Source organism: Meleagris gallopavo, chromosome 8, assembly GCF_000146605.3.
Source record: "Meleagris gallopavo isolate NT-WF06-2002-E0010 breed Aviagen turkey brand Nicholas breeding stock chromosome 8, Turkey_5.1, whole genome shotgun sequence".
Taxonomy (NCBI): domain Eukaryota; kingdom Metazoa; phylum Chordata; class Aves; order Galliformes; family Phasianidae; genus Meleagris; species Meleagris gallopavo.
In genome coordinates this window covers 18620171-18635854 of record NC_015018.2, presented here as the reverse complement: position 1 = coordinate 18635854, position 15684 = coordinate 18620171, and the positions used below count along the sequence as shown (strand labels likewise).

The window sequence follows — 15684 nt, the reverse complement described above, 5'->3', positions numbered from 1 at the left end:
TTTTGCAGCAGCACCTGTTATTTACCATGGCTGCATAATTGCTGGGTTTCAGATTTTGTCTATTTTCAGACTCAGTGCATATTCTGAACTCTTTTGTACTAACCTTATTATTTAAAGTCTAGGTCATCTAGGTTTCTTGGGACAGACACTAAATAAACTCTTGTAAGAGCAAATACCTTCGTATGGTTCTTCCTTCTAACTCTAGGTAGATCTTTTTGCCTAACTCTAGCCACATCCAGGAAATCACTGTCAGGATAAGAGCTTGATTTAACATAGGAGTTTCATCTAGAGAGTTGCTGGAAAAAAAACACAGTTATCCAAAAGACTGATTCTTCTCTACTATTCCAGGATGCAATGATGGTCAGCACTCAGGTGAAGGATTTAATTATGTTTTCTGTTAATGACTTAGCATAAACTTGAGTTATGCAAGGATGAAAGAAAATCCCTGAATTGATGTGTTTGCCTCTACATTGCTACGTATAATGTAAATTCAAAGAAGCTATGAATAGATCTACGTAGCTGGAAGTCATCAAAAGCCAACCACTGTTAAAAATATCTGTGATTCTCAGTTAATAAGAACAAACTACAAAGGGAGCATTATTTATTTCAACTTCGTTACTGTTGCTTGAAGTTCATTTTATTGTTGTTTTTAGTGAGATGATACATCTACGGTTTCAGGGGTAATGCCACTGAATTCCATCTTGACAGGGCAACAAAGTAACTCCAAAACAGGCAAAAGCAATAAATACCAAACCATTCAATCTAAAATGTATAAATATAAAAGTTGTTTCTGAAAATGTAAGAAAAACAGGAAGCCATTTTTCTCTTTTGGCCACTTTTATAACAACATTGTGACTGTCCATCTGTATCACCTCAGATCCAGCACAATTATCTTTATGTCCTTCCCAACCACATGGGTGCATGGCTGTGAAAGAAAATACATTATTCAGAAATCATTTTCAGTAAATTAATAGTCTATTTCAGACTATTTCTTCCTGAGCCTGCTTAATAGTTTGCCTATATATTCAGCCTTAAGTCTGCCTATCACTGCGCCTGTTCACAGACAAACCTTGTCTTCACAGCTGTAGACTGCTGTATAAAGCAAGGACTGTAATATAGAAAAAGAAATAAATTTCTGTAGAGGATATTGCTTCATGTTTGGTTGTGACACAGGGCGTAGTACAGTGTGATCCTTTACATATCCCAGCAGTGGATACCTGAAATGGAGGAGGAAGGAGATGTGTGCTATGTTACAATGTGTGCACGGAGGACAGTGGCAAGGGAAGCTTAAACACTGCTCACATCCTGCAGAAGCTTCAGATGTGTCTGCCCATCCATTTTCTGTGTGTTTTTTAAAGCATTTAGGACTGTGTCTTTAGACACAGCCATGACTAAATAAGAGCATATGTTGGATCTGTGGAGAAGAGATTTTGTTGTAAATCAGACAGACACACATAAGCATTGTTCCAGTCAGATTTCAGGAAGCTTCCTGTATTAGCACCTCTGATATTTTTCCTCCAGGAAAAGAATGTTGTGCTCTTACTGTTCTTGTTGGAAGATTAATGTGTTTTGGGAATTGTATTTGACAGGATGTCTTGTGTTCAACATAGTAGCAATGTGTCTAATGTTTATGAGTTTGAGTACCTGGTAACTTCATTCATGAACTAGGTCAATAAAGGACCACTGAAAAGAGTTTATCTGGAACAAAAGATTTAAGATTTTGTTTCAGACTTGGATTACCTTCTCAATCCCCCTAGAGTCAGTGATAAAGGAATAAAACAAAATACAGAACCCAAATTCTCTTACTTTTTGAGTAGTACTGATACTATGGGAGTCCTACCACAAAGAAGTAAGGTTTAAAATCTTTTAGTTATTTATTTTTGAGCCAGAGATATGAACTATTTTGTATTTGAAATGAGCCCTCTTTAAAATATCTTAATTATTCAGAGATAAAGATGGTTGTTTTGTTTTGTTTTTTCCAGATAGCAGTAACTTTTCTGATAATTCTGAATGTCTATGGCATAGCATGCTATGCTATTAAAACATCAAAAGATAACAGTAGTTAGTAAAAAAAGCCTATGAGAAGGTAGAAAAAAATGGAAAATGAAGCGTTCAGCAGCTGGAATGCTGTGTTGAAATGACACGGTGAGGGAGATGAGCTAATTTATTTTGTTAAAAACTGGAGAGCTCAGGACCAACTCCTGTGGAAACTGTGGCTTTTATTTCTGAAAGTAAGTGGTGTGTAGGGGAACTGTTATGTTGCGGCCTGATGTGATGATTGAGCAAGTGGTGAAGAGGTGCAGGTGGCTGATCCAGAGAGCACAGGTGCAAGCAATTCACCTGTGCTTCCCTCTTGACTGGAAGGGATGGGCCCTGGGTCCCCCTGGGCTCATTTAAGGAGTAGCCTCAGAAAGGAGATCATCTGCTGGATGAAGGCTGCTTTGTGAGAAAGAGTGTTCCCTAGTCAGAACTCCTCACCACCTGCTGGGTGAGTCAGCTTTTTTTTTTTCCCCCCTGCATTATGACTATTGGTATTCCTAACAGAATTTTGCCTGGTGTTGCAAAGAACTTGTCAGAAGTAGTTCTGCTGCTCTGTAGGACAAACATGGTGACTGATAGCAGCTGCTTGTGATTAGGTGCTATTTGAATGACAGAGCATAACAAAAGTCTCATGGCTGCTACTGACTGCTTGAGTAAAGTCCTGATGTCTACCTTCATTGGTGATGAAGAGTTATTAGGATAGAAGAAAAGTATAAAGGAAACCAAAGTGCAGCAGGTGTAATTTCTGCTTGCAGGGCTATGCACAAGAACTCAAATAATCAAAAACGTGTTGGATCATATACTTACATTAAATAACCTGGGATCCTTTGTATGTGGATGAAATCCCTTCTTTTTACATGCAGAAACTTCAAGCATGCCAGCATTAGTCAGTCTGAAGATGCCAGTACTGGAAAGCAAACATGAAACTACTGTTATGCAATGCCTATGTAATGCAAGTACAGAAATTCACACACAAATAACTTAACAGAAGGATAATGGGATGGTACTCAGTCACCTCTGATACCCTGGACTCACATTAAACTGCAATAATTTTCTCCAAGAAACAGTAATAGCCTAGTAACTACAAGATGACACCAGATTAATTAATGTTACAGACAAGAGTAACAGGTTAGAGTTGGTTACAGGGTACCAGCAGAAGCTATGAAGTTTATGAGACTACAGAGATTGGAGAAAGTATGCAGACACTGCTGCATAGCACTTGTGCACTTACCATTCCAGCTGTATTTACAGCTCTGCAACCTGAATGGCTCATACAAAAAGCTGGCCAACTAGAATGGGATTCATAGAAGTTATCTATGGAGGCAGAAGGCCAGAAAGACAGTCTCAAAAAATGCACAGTCTAAATATCAGAGTTAACCAAAGGGCCTTGAAATGTCAAACACACCAAACAATATTCACAGAGCTATAGAAATTGAAAGGAACCTCTGAAGATCACCTGGTCTGACCTCCCTGCATGAGCAGAGTCACACTGAGCAGGCTGTCCAGGACCATATCCACTTGGGTTCTGATTACAGAGTTCTAACAGTGTCTCTGGAAAACCTCTAACATTATAAATCTTCTCATTTGTTCTTACAGTTACAATTTTTACTAGGTTCTTACTGCTTGTGTTTTATGACATAAGAAAACAGAACCTGATTAGGCAAAGAGTGACCTTTACCAATCTATTCTTGAAACTGAGGCTTTCATGCCATCCTATAGAAATATGTCTAACCCTTCCACTTCCTCCTTCAGATGGAAGGAAGATAGGTCTGTGGTAGGCCACTGGCAATGAAGTCTATAGAAACAGCTCCTGTCATTAGTACTTGTTTGAGAAGAGTATAAAAATAAATAGAAATTTAAAACCAGGAGCTGGGAAGGGAGGAGGAAAAAGAAGCCAGAAAAAATACTGTGCTTACAGACTGACTGGAATGCATGTCTAAATAGATTAAAGAAAACAAACTTGCAATACACTCATTCCTGTTCTTCATCCCAGCTGACGTGTGCTGTTTGCATTTGATCCCATTTTAAGATAAGAAGTAGGCAAATATATCACCATATTACTTAGAAAAATCAGAACTCACTCGTTATGTTTTGGTGAACAAACAATTGCAATGGCCTCTGGTAACATGAGCTGATAAGAACAATGAGTATGAAGATCAACACTGGATAAGAATGCGGTTTGTGTTGGATGTGTCTACAAAAAGAAGGAAAATTCAGTATCGTGAAATATTTCTTGAAAGTGAGGGACAATGTGCATTCAAAAAGGAACAATAATTTTTAACAAGTAAAAGCATTGGTACTTCCCCAGGTTGGCATCTTCTTATTAACACAGATTCTTGGTTGTTAGGGTGGCTTCTCAGTGTGAAGTTCATGGGACATAACCTCAAGCAGATGCACAAACCGTTTTTCAATTATGGGGGGAAAAGAAGTGGAATGAAGAAGTACAAGATAGAAGGGAAATTACTTTACTGTTCAAAATCTCTAGAGTGAAATTCAAATAATTAATAATGAATATAAACAATGCAATACCCTCAGATTTTTTAATGGATTTTGAATACAGTGGAAAATAGATGGCACTAGGAAGTAATAAAAGATCCCCAAAATGAGAGAAACGAAAGTTGCACTGGCAAAAGCAGGCCTTGTGGTGTAAACAGTGTGCCTCAACTTCATTAACCAAAAGACATTCATTATCTGGGTAGAACATCAATGCTTATTTATATCACTATGATTAGAATTAAGCAAAGAAATTAATTTGAATCTTGCCAGTTATTTCTTTGGCTTGTCATTTCCGGGGTTGGTTAAACATAACATGCAGAACTGATACAGGAAAGCCAGAATCTCTGTCATACATACATGTATCCAACCCAAAGTGAGGAGATCAAACTGATCCTGAATACCAAATAATTCTTCTACGTTCTCCATGTCACAGTAGTCTGGTCCTGAAGATTGCTTTGGCACTATTACATGGGTAATAGTAAATTCATTGTGTGTCTGTAAAACAAACATTGACAAACTAACTTAGAGGAAAAGGAGGAGTATCCTCCCCATACAAATGTGAAAGTTAAACTGTACCAGTTTTCCACAGAGAATTCCACATGTCTCTATTCCTCTTAATGTGTTCGCCTCTGCTAGCAGCAGAAATTTGTGACAGAGATCCCTGGGTAAAATTACACCTCTGAGTGCTTCAGCCAGTTGAGCTAGCAAACAAATGAGAGAGAGAGATAAAAATGCATACGTAGCCTACGCAGCGACATTCCTTATTATAAAGCAATATACACAGAGGAAATTATTAAAGATTAAGATATTAAACTCATCACATCACAGATATCTAAAATGAGATTACACCTACGCTGCAAGCACATCATGCTGAATTGAGGTCACTAACTCATAAGATATGCCGTCGCCTGCCTCTTGTGGTGACAGGGAGTTGATCTCATTTCTCAGGCCAGGGCTTCTCAACAAACTTTGACTGAAGCCTCTGCAGGTTCTGGTTCTGTTCTCAAGATTCAGGCAGACTTTATGCTATAGGGACACTGCGGCTCCATCTCCATATGCGCCTACTGGTGCTCAGATGGAAATTGTAGAACCGTACGTCTCTCTTAAAATGAGGAAACTCTAGAACTGTTGTGTGTATATCTATCTATTCATGCTTATTCCACTACAGATTCTCTCAAAGTGTGCAAACCATAGAATTATTAGGTTGGAAAAGACCTCTAAGGCCAACTGTCACAAGTATGTGCAATACATGGTCTACTCTAAGCAGTAAAGAAGCAGATAAGGTGTAGAGAACATATGCACTTACTCTGAACAGCACTTAAAGCAGCTGCTGGTTTTAGGGCCCGGTTTACTGGAGGTGAATCTCCAGTAGAGACACATATGCCACTCTTCTCTTTTTTCTCTAGCAGTGTGGTAGGTGAGGAACTGTTCTCAGGTACAGAAATACAGGATAGCATACTTCCATCTATCTGCTCAGACATAACCATGCTCTCTTTAATCTTCTGATCTCGAGCCAGTTCTTGCTTCTTAAGCTGATCCTCAAAGAACTGAAACTGTTCTGATTCAAGCTGCTGCTGCCTCATATGTGCAATTCGTTTCTTCTCTGCCTCTATCAGCTTCTGCTGCTCTAGTTTCTTCAGAGATTCAGTTTTACATTTGTTCTGAAACATAAGCAAAATAGTTACATAGTCACTAAAATAGGCTATAAAAAGGAGGGGAAAGCAGCAATCTAATTGTATTAAAGAACATTAAAAGTGTATTATATTAAAAATCTCTTCTTAAAAAGCCTTCTGGAAGCTGTTAGCTAATGTGCCAAACACAAGCCTATCCCCCCAGAGTAGTACAATACAGAATGAAATACTGTAAGCAAGGAAGTCTTAACACGAACCTTCCAAGCCGCATACCTGTGATGGTTTATGTTTTACTTAAGCAGTGAGATCGCTTTCCTCGTTTAGCTACTAAATCAAGTTAGTAAAAAAGTAGTTTTCAGAACAGCAGTGGTAAAGAGATGAGATACAAGTATAAATCCTTACAATTTTCAACACAACAAGAGATGTTTGCATAGGTTGGTTGACTTTCCCCTGTTTATTTCTTTCCTTAGTTTTCTCTGAATTGCTGAGAGGGGCTTAATCCCAATGCTGTGTAAGTGCCCACCCCAGCCCCAGGCATGCTAGGTGCCATCTCTGCCACCCCTCTGGTCTCACAGCCAACATGCATTTTCTATAGACTCATGCAAGTGTCTGAACAATATTCTCCCTGTAAAACTGAACCTGAGCATACCAAAGAACTGTTCTGATCTTCTTCAACTATCATGCAGCTACTATAGCACATTTATTTCCAAGCTCACTCTTGCGCTGCTTACTTTCAAATGGCCAACTGATCAGATTCTAACCCAGATTCTAAGCAGTGACTAGGTTTGTGCAGAATGGCTATTTTATTGCTTTATTTATATGAAGTATAGATGCAAAAAATATTCATACAGCAGTGATTTTATAACCACATAAAACTTACTTTGTTTTGCATGTATTCTTGATATTCTAAGCTATATTTTTTTAAAAGATCTCTCTTCAGTTCATCTGTCCGTGGAAATGCAACCTCCTTCAGTTTCTTTGGGTGGGGTAGAAAGATAGGTAAGTTAACTTTTCACTTTTATTAAAAAAAAAAAAAATCAAAACTCATCTGTAATACAGACTTCAAAATAAAATAAAATAAATTAAAAAATACTGCTCTTTTCCCAAGAAAGCAAGGAGGAATTATACAGAGAATAATCAGCTTACTACACTTACGTAGTACATTGGTTACATAGCACATTGACAAACTATACTAATTTACATAAGTAGAAGCTGTTATAAAACTACTTGTTATCTAATGATCTAATGAGGAGATTGTTTTTCTAGCAGTCTGTTACCTCTATTTAACAGGTGTGTGATGACTAATGTTCTTTTTTTTTTTTTTTTTTTTTTTTTAAAGACATATTTTATAAATAAAGCCAGGGCCAACTTTCAGTGTTTCATGCAGGATCAACACATTTTACTGTAGAGCTCCCTGGGCAGAAATAAAGCATAATATGCCCATTTCTAGGTGGAAAAAAGAAAGGCTACAGTTGCACATGTGGGTTCTGTGACAGCTCTGGCAGATTCTTAACTTAAACAAAACCAGCACTATCAATGTTTATAGCTGATGCAGAGGCCACTACAGAGTAAGTTAGAGGCTGTAAGCAAGGGAGGGGAAGTAACCACATGCAATAGAAGGGAGTGAACGTTAGAGTGCTTTTTCCTTTCTCAGCAGGGATGTTATCCTGGGTTGTGAGTAACAGTCAGCATTTGGCATGAAATATTTTAGCCTTAAATATGACATTATGTAGCTTTAAGGTAGAGAAAGCCATGCAAATACAGTAGCATAAAGCAGAAAAGGCATTTATTGTTATTCTAACTATCCTCAGTGAGTAATTCCAGATTTTAAGTTCTTTATAAGGCTGTATTTGAAAATTGCCTTTTAGAAAAATAAGATGAATCATGCTGGAAGAAAAAAAAAAAAACTTGATAGAAACTTAACAATACATATTTGGTAATAAACTAAGCAAAAATTCACTTTGATTCTTAAGCTGGTAAGCAAGTAATGTGCAGACATCATAAGGCCACGCATTTCTCTTTCCTTCTGTTTCCAGTGGAAGTTGGATCAGTAGCCATACATATAATTAAGATCAGAATGAAATTGTATGCAGTTAGGTTAGCGTGTTTTTATCACGTAAACTTTTCGAAATAGATGTACCTGGGTTTCAACAATCTACAGACTCGTTCAGAGATTGGCCTTATTCACCTTTTGGAATGTGCAGCAATGACCAAGTGGTTAAACTAAAATAAAACACAAATGTCTGGTAGAGAAAGTTATCAGAACTTCAAGCTCTGTTGGCTGCCTTGGGCTACGTATGCACTGGGGGAAAAGGAATGATAGGAAAGAACAGAAATGAAAACATGTCTCAAAGTTCAGGAAACCATAATCCTACCTTAATAATGACTTGTTTTTCTGGTACTGCACATTGGTGATAGTCTCGGTGACTGGGCAGCTTTTCCACAAACAAGCTAGAAAAATTAAACATGCGTATTTGCCTTGATAGCCAGAGGAATAGCTCTGTTAGCTTTTCTTTGGCAGAAAAATCAATTTCACTTGTTGCAAGTGTTAAACACCAAATTTCAGATGATTTGGAGCAGACTTCTACACCATTCCTTTGTTTAAACTATTGCTTTGAAGTCTTGTACAGGCTGGTTTGAGACACATGGGGTAATGACAGGAGGTTATTTTCTACATCTGAATATATTTTGTTTCTCATTAGCAGTGGGTTGGGTCAAAAAAGGATTAACTAGCACTCAGCACCTGCAAATACCCCTCCACACCAGACATTGTTACTAAATCTTATTTCTGCTATCTTGATGTTGCCTCAGCTGAACTGAGGAATCTTAAATAAGACACTGTCATTAAAGCAGCTATTTCTACCAGACTAAGCTGTACAGCTAAATGCAAGATTATTAACCCATCCAAACATCTAAATTATTGCAACACTTGACTGTAGAAAAGTTTGGAATTCACAGCTGCTATCATTTTTCCAGCAATTTATGCTATGTTCACCTCCAGACCTTCTTTTGAGACAGATGCATGCATTTAACATAGTTGAGGAAGAAAAATTTGGTTTAGTTTTCAGAATATTGGGAAAATAAAGAGAGAAAAGAAGGTTTCTTCTGGAAAAAAAAAATCTTAAAAGGTTTTTTTTTAATACGCATATTTTAGAAGCAGCAAAATAAATCAATCCCTCCTACAGCAAAGGGAGCTACTTAAGTTTACATTTGCCACTGAGAGTTTTCAGTTGATTATTTTGAGAGGTGTAATGAAAGCTGTCCAGATTTTTTTTTTAACGGGGAAAATAGTCATACAGCAAACATATATTGTGGATTTTGCATTTACTGCTTTAAGAAGCGATGATGCTTAGTCCTTCTGGGGCAAAAAGCTGTCTCTTCCTTGTTTTTTTTCTTTTTTTCTTTTAAATCCTGTGCCGTGTTATCGCCTTTAAAATCTGCTGAGGCTCACAGGGCTTAATGATTAGTCTCAGAAATCTTATGCAAACATGGATTGTTAAGGCTTACACTGTATTTTACCAACATGTTGATCTATACACAACAGCCTGTGTGGAACAGTGCTCATGGTATAGCCTGGTACTGCAAACTTCAGCCTCCGTACATTACATTCATTCACCCTGGCAGTCAGGAGGCAGGTAAGGCTACTCCACTAGCAGTAGGGAAGAAATTATAATAAAGACTGAAATTAGATTGAAGATCTCAAAAGAAGGTAGCTATTCTGCAAGAAAACAGTGAGCATTTTTTCTCCTAAGCTAAAAGGGTGCTCCATTTTTCACTGCAAATATTTATTTCCCTCCACTGACAACTACAGCTCTAGTACTGTAACTTAGAATAGTAGCTACAATTACTATAAACTGTTTCTTACGTTATGAACTTGTTATAAAAAACAAAAGCGTTCTCCAGATTTCCTTCCTCCATGTAAATTGATGCCATTCGCTCCATTTCTACTCCAGATCTGAAGTAACGACGTGGAGTGATGTCCTCATTGATTGCAATATTGCTGCCAAGTTTGCTTAGGGCACGCACTCTCTCTTCTGGGGTCACAGAGATGTCCGTGTGGTCAGGAATAGCTACAAGCTTTTTCTGAAAAAGAACGGTGTAGCGTGGAGAACCAGATATTGCATTTCACTTTCAGTAAATGATCTTATTCAAGAAACTCAGAAGAAATCTTCAAAACAGGTATCAGTTTCTACGCTGCTAGTAACTGTTAAAGCATTCTAATGTTTCTTAATTGCATTACAAATAGGAAAGGATCCTTTCCCTCTCCCTTATTTTTCAAGCTGTAAGATAATCTCAGAAAGGAAATTATGGGGAAAAAAAAAAATAAAATAAACCCCAGCAGAAATAACCAAAGGCGACACAAAATGTGTCTTCTTCAGAAATCTTCAAAAATGAAATTAAATAAGGGTTCTACCTTTGGTTATTGAAGTAATCTAGTGGAAGGTCTGAAGGTGCAAATCGCTGTTACACAGTTCTGTGCTGTACTGTGTATGACTTCTGGGTACAGCTAATTTGTACAGCTACCAAAGGTTCCTGGAGCAGTCAACAGTTCATTTTACAGCTTCAGATAAGGCAGTTTAAGTTTAAGGATCTAGAACTGACTCTGCTGGAGAAGAAACAGAGCTTCTTATTGTAGTAATTACTTTTTTGCTAAGTGGTTAAGTAAGTGGCTACTGCAAGTTGTTTCCTCTTACATTGCTGAAAGGGTTTACCTTTTCTATTTAAAATGTTCACTTCAACTCTTTTAAACTGTGTCCACTGAAACAAACAAAAACCCGAAAGACTGTACATATGGAACCACAAATCCAGTGAAATCATAAGAGGTGAGGAGCTGGCAGAACTCAAGAAAATGCTCTCTCAGCTGACATCAGTGCTGCTGAACTGCTCTGAAACTGTTATCTACTTGAAAAGGTACTAAGCCATTAAAGCATCACTTTGTAATACATACCAAGGAACTAATACTGAATGGTTGTTCCATGTTGCCCTCTGTTTGCAAATCAAGGAGGTTGCTCTTCTGCTTCAAAGCCTCCATCTAGCTGTGAAGGATAGGCTGCCTCAAGTATTAATCCAGTGCTCAGTATTTGCAGCCAGCTGTCTCAGCCCGGGGAAACTTTAACAGAGGTACACTGATCGTGGTCAGGTGCTGGATGAAACAGGACAAGTCATTCAGATTAAGAATACATTCAAATGTCACATCAGTTTGTATGCCTGTATCCGCTCATTACTTCAGTTTCAAGTGCTTACATGCTTACTAGCAATCTAGAATTCAGCAGGCATGTCGAATTTGAAGTAGGAATGCACAGAACATTTGTGAACTAGCTGACTCGTTCTAATGTTATCAGCGGACTCACACAACATAGCAAATTATTTTTACAATCTTTACAGCAACTTGGATTAAAAAAAAAAAAAGAAAAAAAAAGGCCTGAGCAAATAAACCAACTTCTAAGCATTAAGTCTTAATAGTTCAAAGACTAAGCACAGAATCTGTTTCCTTGTGCATATGTCATGATTAGTATATTTTAAACCAGTATGAATCTCCCATATTTTTTTTCCTGCTATGCCTATAATTAAAAATAAGACAGCATACAAACTCATATCAGCAATATAAAGTACCACATGCTCCAACTGTACAATTTGTTCACTTCAACTCCACTCGAATTACAATGAAATATGACAAGTTGACTGATGGTAATTATTCCCTGAGCAGCTCTGAACAAGTAAAGACAAATATTTAGACATGCCGTGGTCATAAAAAAGAAGAAAATTAATTATCTAAATTATACTGGAAATATAAATGTGAAGCAGCTAATGTGGCCTTTCACTTCTGTGCTCTCAAAACAAACAGGCTTGATTCTGAATGTCAAAGATGCTTCATATATTGCAATACATAATTGCTTTATGTTTTGTAAAAGCATCAACTGTGGGTTCAGCAAAGATCTTTTCTCAGCATTTCTCTCTCTAGAAGCCGGAGGGCTCTGGGTTGGAAGATAACAATCCTATCATGTTTTCACTTGCTGCTGAAGCACTGATTTCTGAATCATTTTTACAGGAACTACCACTGTCTGTTAGGTCAGCCTTCAGTTTTAACCATTAGTTGTCAATGTTATAATGAAATGTTATAGGAGACATTAAATTCATGTAAGCAATATGCTTTCTTTAAAAATAATTGGAATCATCCTGCTTAACTGCAAAATCCCTTATTTGGCACGCTTAGTGAATGAGCCTTACCTTGTTTTTACATATTATCTCCTAATCTCAAGTAACTTATTCTTGCTTGATTTTACTCCCATGTTTTCCATTTTCAAGAATTTTATTCTTGTTATCTGGCATGTCACAGATCTGTGCATTTAATTTAAAGACTAGCTTTTTCAAGTTAAGGTATTCAAAACCCTTGCACACTAATGGAAGTTAAAAAAAACCAACAATGAAGCTTTGCTTTTACACCCAAGACGTCAATATTAGCCGTGGTGGTAGCATTGATGGAAAAAAGTTATCTAAACGATTTAATTTTATACAAATGGAGCTCTGGTACAAATTATAATCTTGACAGGAGAGCCCTATTCATTGTCTATTCACAGGCTGCAGAAAGGCCTCACGGGACCACAGTAATGAAATAGTTTTCCTTTAGCTAAGGCTAAGCTTATGGTTCTCTGTGGCTAGTTCCACCTGAACTTAGCTGGATCATGGCAGCCCTAGTAGGCTATGAAAGGGGAGGACTACAAGCCTGGATAGTGCAGAGTTTACATTAGTCTTCTTTCCTGCAGCTCTGATGCTCAGCACATGTTACATTTTCAATAAGAGGCTCTGCATTCATACACTGGCTTAGGAACACTAATTAAAAAACCCCTCAGATCTAAAAAGCATTCATTTTAGTCACAGAATCATAGAGTCATAGAATACCCCCTGTTGGCAATCCCACAAAGATCATCAAGTCCAATTCCCTGCTCTACACAGGACCACCCAAAATGCAAATCCTGTGTTTGAGATGCGAGTATTGCCCAGATGTTCCTTAAACTCTGGCACTTGATGGCAAAACTGCTTTTCAAGCACTGTCTCCCTTATGGACCTTCTCCAAAATCTAGCATGGAAATGGACACAAGATAGGATATGGATTATACACTTCTTTCAACTGATAGCACACCTTGAAGGCCTTTAAGTCTGGACCACCTAGGCCCTTGCTGGTCAGCAAACGGGAAAATCTTAGGGCAGCAATTGAGAAACACACAAGTCACCTTTTTTTTTTTTTTGACTTTTTTTTTTTTCCCATTTGTTTTTCCTCCATCATTACCAAAAAATCTTTGCTGAAGAAGCTTGTGGTATCTACCAGCCAAAATCTTGTGAACTAGCAAGGGAGCATCATGGAACCCCTTGGATGCCTCTAAGAATCTAAGGCTAAACGAAGAAAGTATTTGAGCAATTTTTAACCAAAAGAAGCACTATTATTAGGAACCAAAACCCACGTACAACATCGGGTATTTTAAAGAGAAGAAGCAACTCCCACTTCCTCAAATTGTGCCAGTGCTCAGAAAGGATGCAGCAGCTGTGCAGAGAGTGAGGCACTGAGCACAGCCAGGCCACTGAGTACAGGGGAGCAGGGGGATCACAACGGATGAAAGAGGAAATGGACTTTTCGAACTTAGCTTCAGGAGCTCTGATCAATTGCTCCTTGTCTTGTGGAAATAATCTCATGTTTTACTCTACAAGAGCAAAGAGAAATGCAAGTAACTGAAACAAATTTTATATTCAGAAACACAGAATAGTTATGCAAATACAGGGAACCACATTCCAGCCCCAAGCATGGAGGATAAATACCAACAGCAGCTGTCGTCTACTATAGTGTAAAGTGCTCTAAAGTCTAAGAGTGAACATGCATTTTTCTGCTGTACAGTTTCAGGCACTCCAACTAATTTAGATGGACTTAGGTAATGTCTGATTAAGAAGAAATGTCCGTACAAACAAACAAACAAAACAAAAAGAAAAATAGTGTTTTAAATGTTATTAAAAACAATTGTTTCAGTTCAGGCTAACAAGCACAGAATCAAGTGGAAGGCAAATGAAAATCAGAGAGCAACTTTAACTTAGAGCATACTCAAACATCAAGCTACATGAAGTATATCAACATGTATCAAGAGGGCTAATGAGATAGAGATGGTAGTACTCTCACAGGATACTGCACAGGCTTGTTTCTAGCAATAGTGTGAGCACAAAAGAGCAAGTCCCTTTGCCTGAGCCCAGCTAAGATGGCAAGCTGAAGAACCGTGACCTGTGATAGCAGCAGGTGGTACGCTTGGCTGCACAGCAAGGCTAATTAGCCCTGGTGAAGTACTGAACTAATGAAATCACACGGTTTGTGTCTGCAGTGGCTGTGCACAGCCAGCTTGGTCTGGGCAAAAGGAGTTCATACCACTGAGGCCCAGGCCTAGATCAGGCTTTGGAGCACCAACAGGCCGTGCAACCCAACCATGTGAGGCCATAGCATGCCAACATGGCTGGCCAGGCTACCGGCTGCAAACTCTGCTGAGGGACATGCAGCCACACAGCTCTGGGCAGCTCAGGGTGCAGAGAGGAGCTCAGAGAGACACTGCCACTGACACCTGCAGGCTGCAGAAGCTTGAGGATGGAATTGCCACTGGTTACTGTCAGCTTGAGGTTGCTTGTCTTTCTTGTGTCTTCAAATGAGATTTGTAGATGTTGAATGACCTTTTAGATCTATAAATAACAAACAGCTGAACTTTAATACATGACTAGTTTAATCACTAGTTTCCACTTTGCCTCCCTGTAACATACTTCTTACATTTCAAGAGATGTAGTTGCATTACACTGACTTCCCTACCACCAGCAGTGTTTGTCAGTAAATAAAGCTTCATTACAGAGATCACCAGTAAAATTTTACAGAGCACTTTTTAATGTGCAAGCTAAACTTCTGCTAAAACTTACAGGAGCCTGGGGCATTAGCAATCATTTACTCTTTGCATGTTTTTAACAGTAGACTATTTTAGAAATATTCATCCTTTGTTAGATACTTTGGTAGAATGTAAAGTGCATTAAAATCGTTTGCTTCAGTTTATTGCAATCAAGGTGTGGAGATATTTGCTAATAAAAGAACTAAAACGTGGCATGATTCCACTTTTCTACAAGATACTCTTGGAAGTAACGATCTATATTCATACTGTGATTACAAAAAAGCTTCCTTTAATACTGCAATAAGAAGTTAAAACTCTGTTAAGCTCTGTTTTACTACTCTATGAAGTGTGATGATTATAGAACTCTAGAATAAAGATGTCTCAAACCACAAGAAGGTCACTTCTCACTAAAATAGTCAAATAAGCAAGTGCAAAAAAACCCTTGATTTCCCATGATGGAACTTAATCGTCTCAGCAAACTTGAAATAGAGAACATCCAGTCATTGCTAGATGAAGGCAAAGGACGGTTTCATGCCAACAAGTCACCCATGGTTCAAATATTTGTACTTCTGCATTTTGAAGTTGATGTTCAGCTGAATTTGGTGGAAAAAAAA

The 15684-nt window shown here is 38.1% G+C and overlaps 1 protein-coding gene across 2 annotated transcripts; it reads right to left on the bottom strand.

The window, feature by feature from the left end:
- Positions 1–584: 584 nt before the first annotated feature.
- On the bottom strand, positions 585–11310 carry STAMBPL1 (STAM binding protein like 1). Of its 2 annotated transcripts, none has more exons than XM_019617641.2 (10): positions 11116–11310; positions 10033–10250; positions 8543–8618; positions 7048–7143; positions 5843–6197; positions 5113–5237; positions 4894–5031; positions 4122–4234; positions 2848–2947; positions 585–1217 (listed from the first exon to the last, which is right to left on the bottom strand). In XM_019617641.2, the coding sequence occupies exons 1-10, from the start codon at positions 11197–11199 to the stop codon at positions 1077–1079; spliced, it is 1446 nt and encodes a 481-aa protein (XP_019473186.1). In that variant the 5' UTR covers positions 11200–11310; the 3' UTR covers positions 585–1076. The 2 variants fall into 2 exon arrangements, with proteins under 2 accessions (XP_019473186.1, XP_019473187.1); XM_019617642.2 differs by having other exon boundaries at positions 585–925.
- Between the last annotated feature and the right edge of the window lie 4374 nt (positions 11311–15684).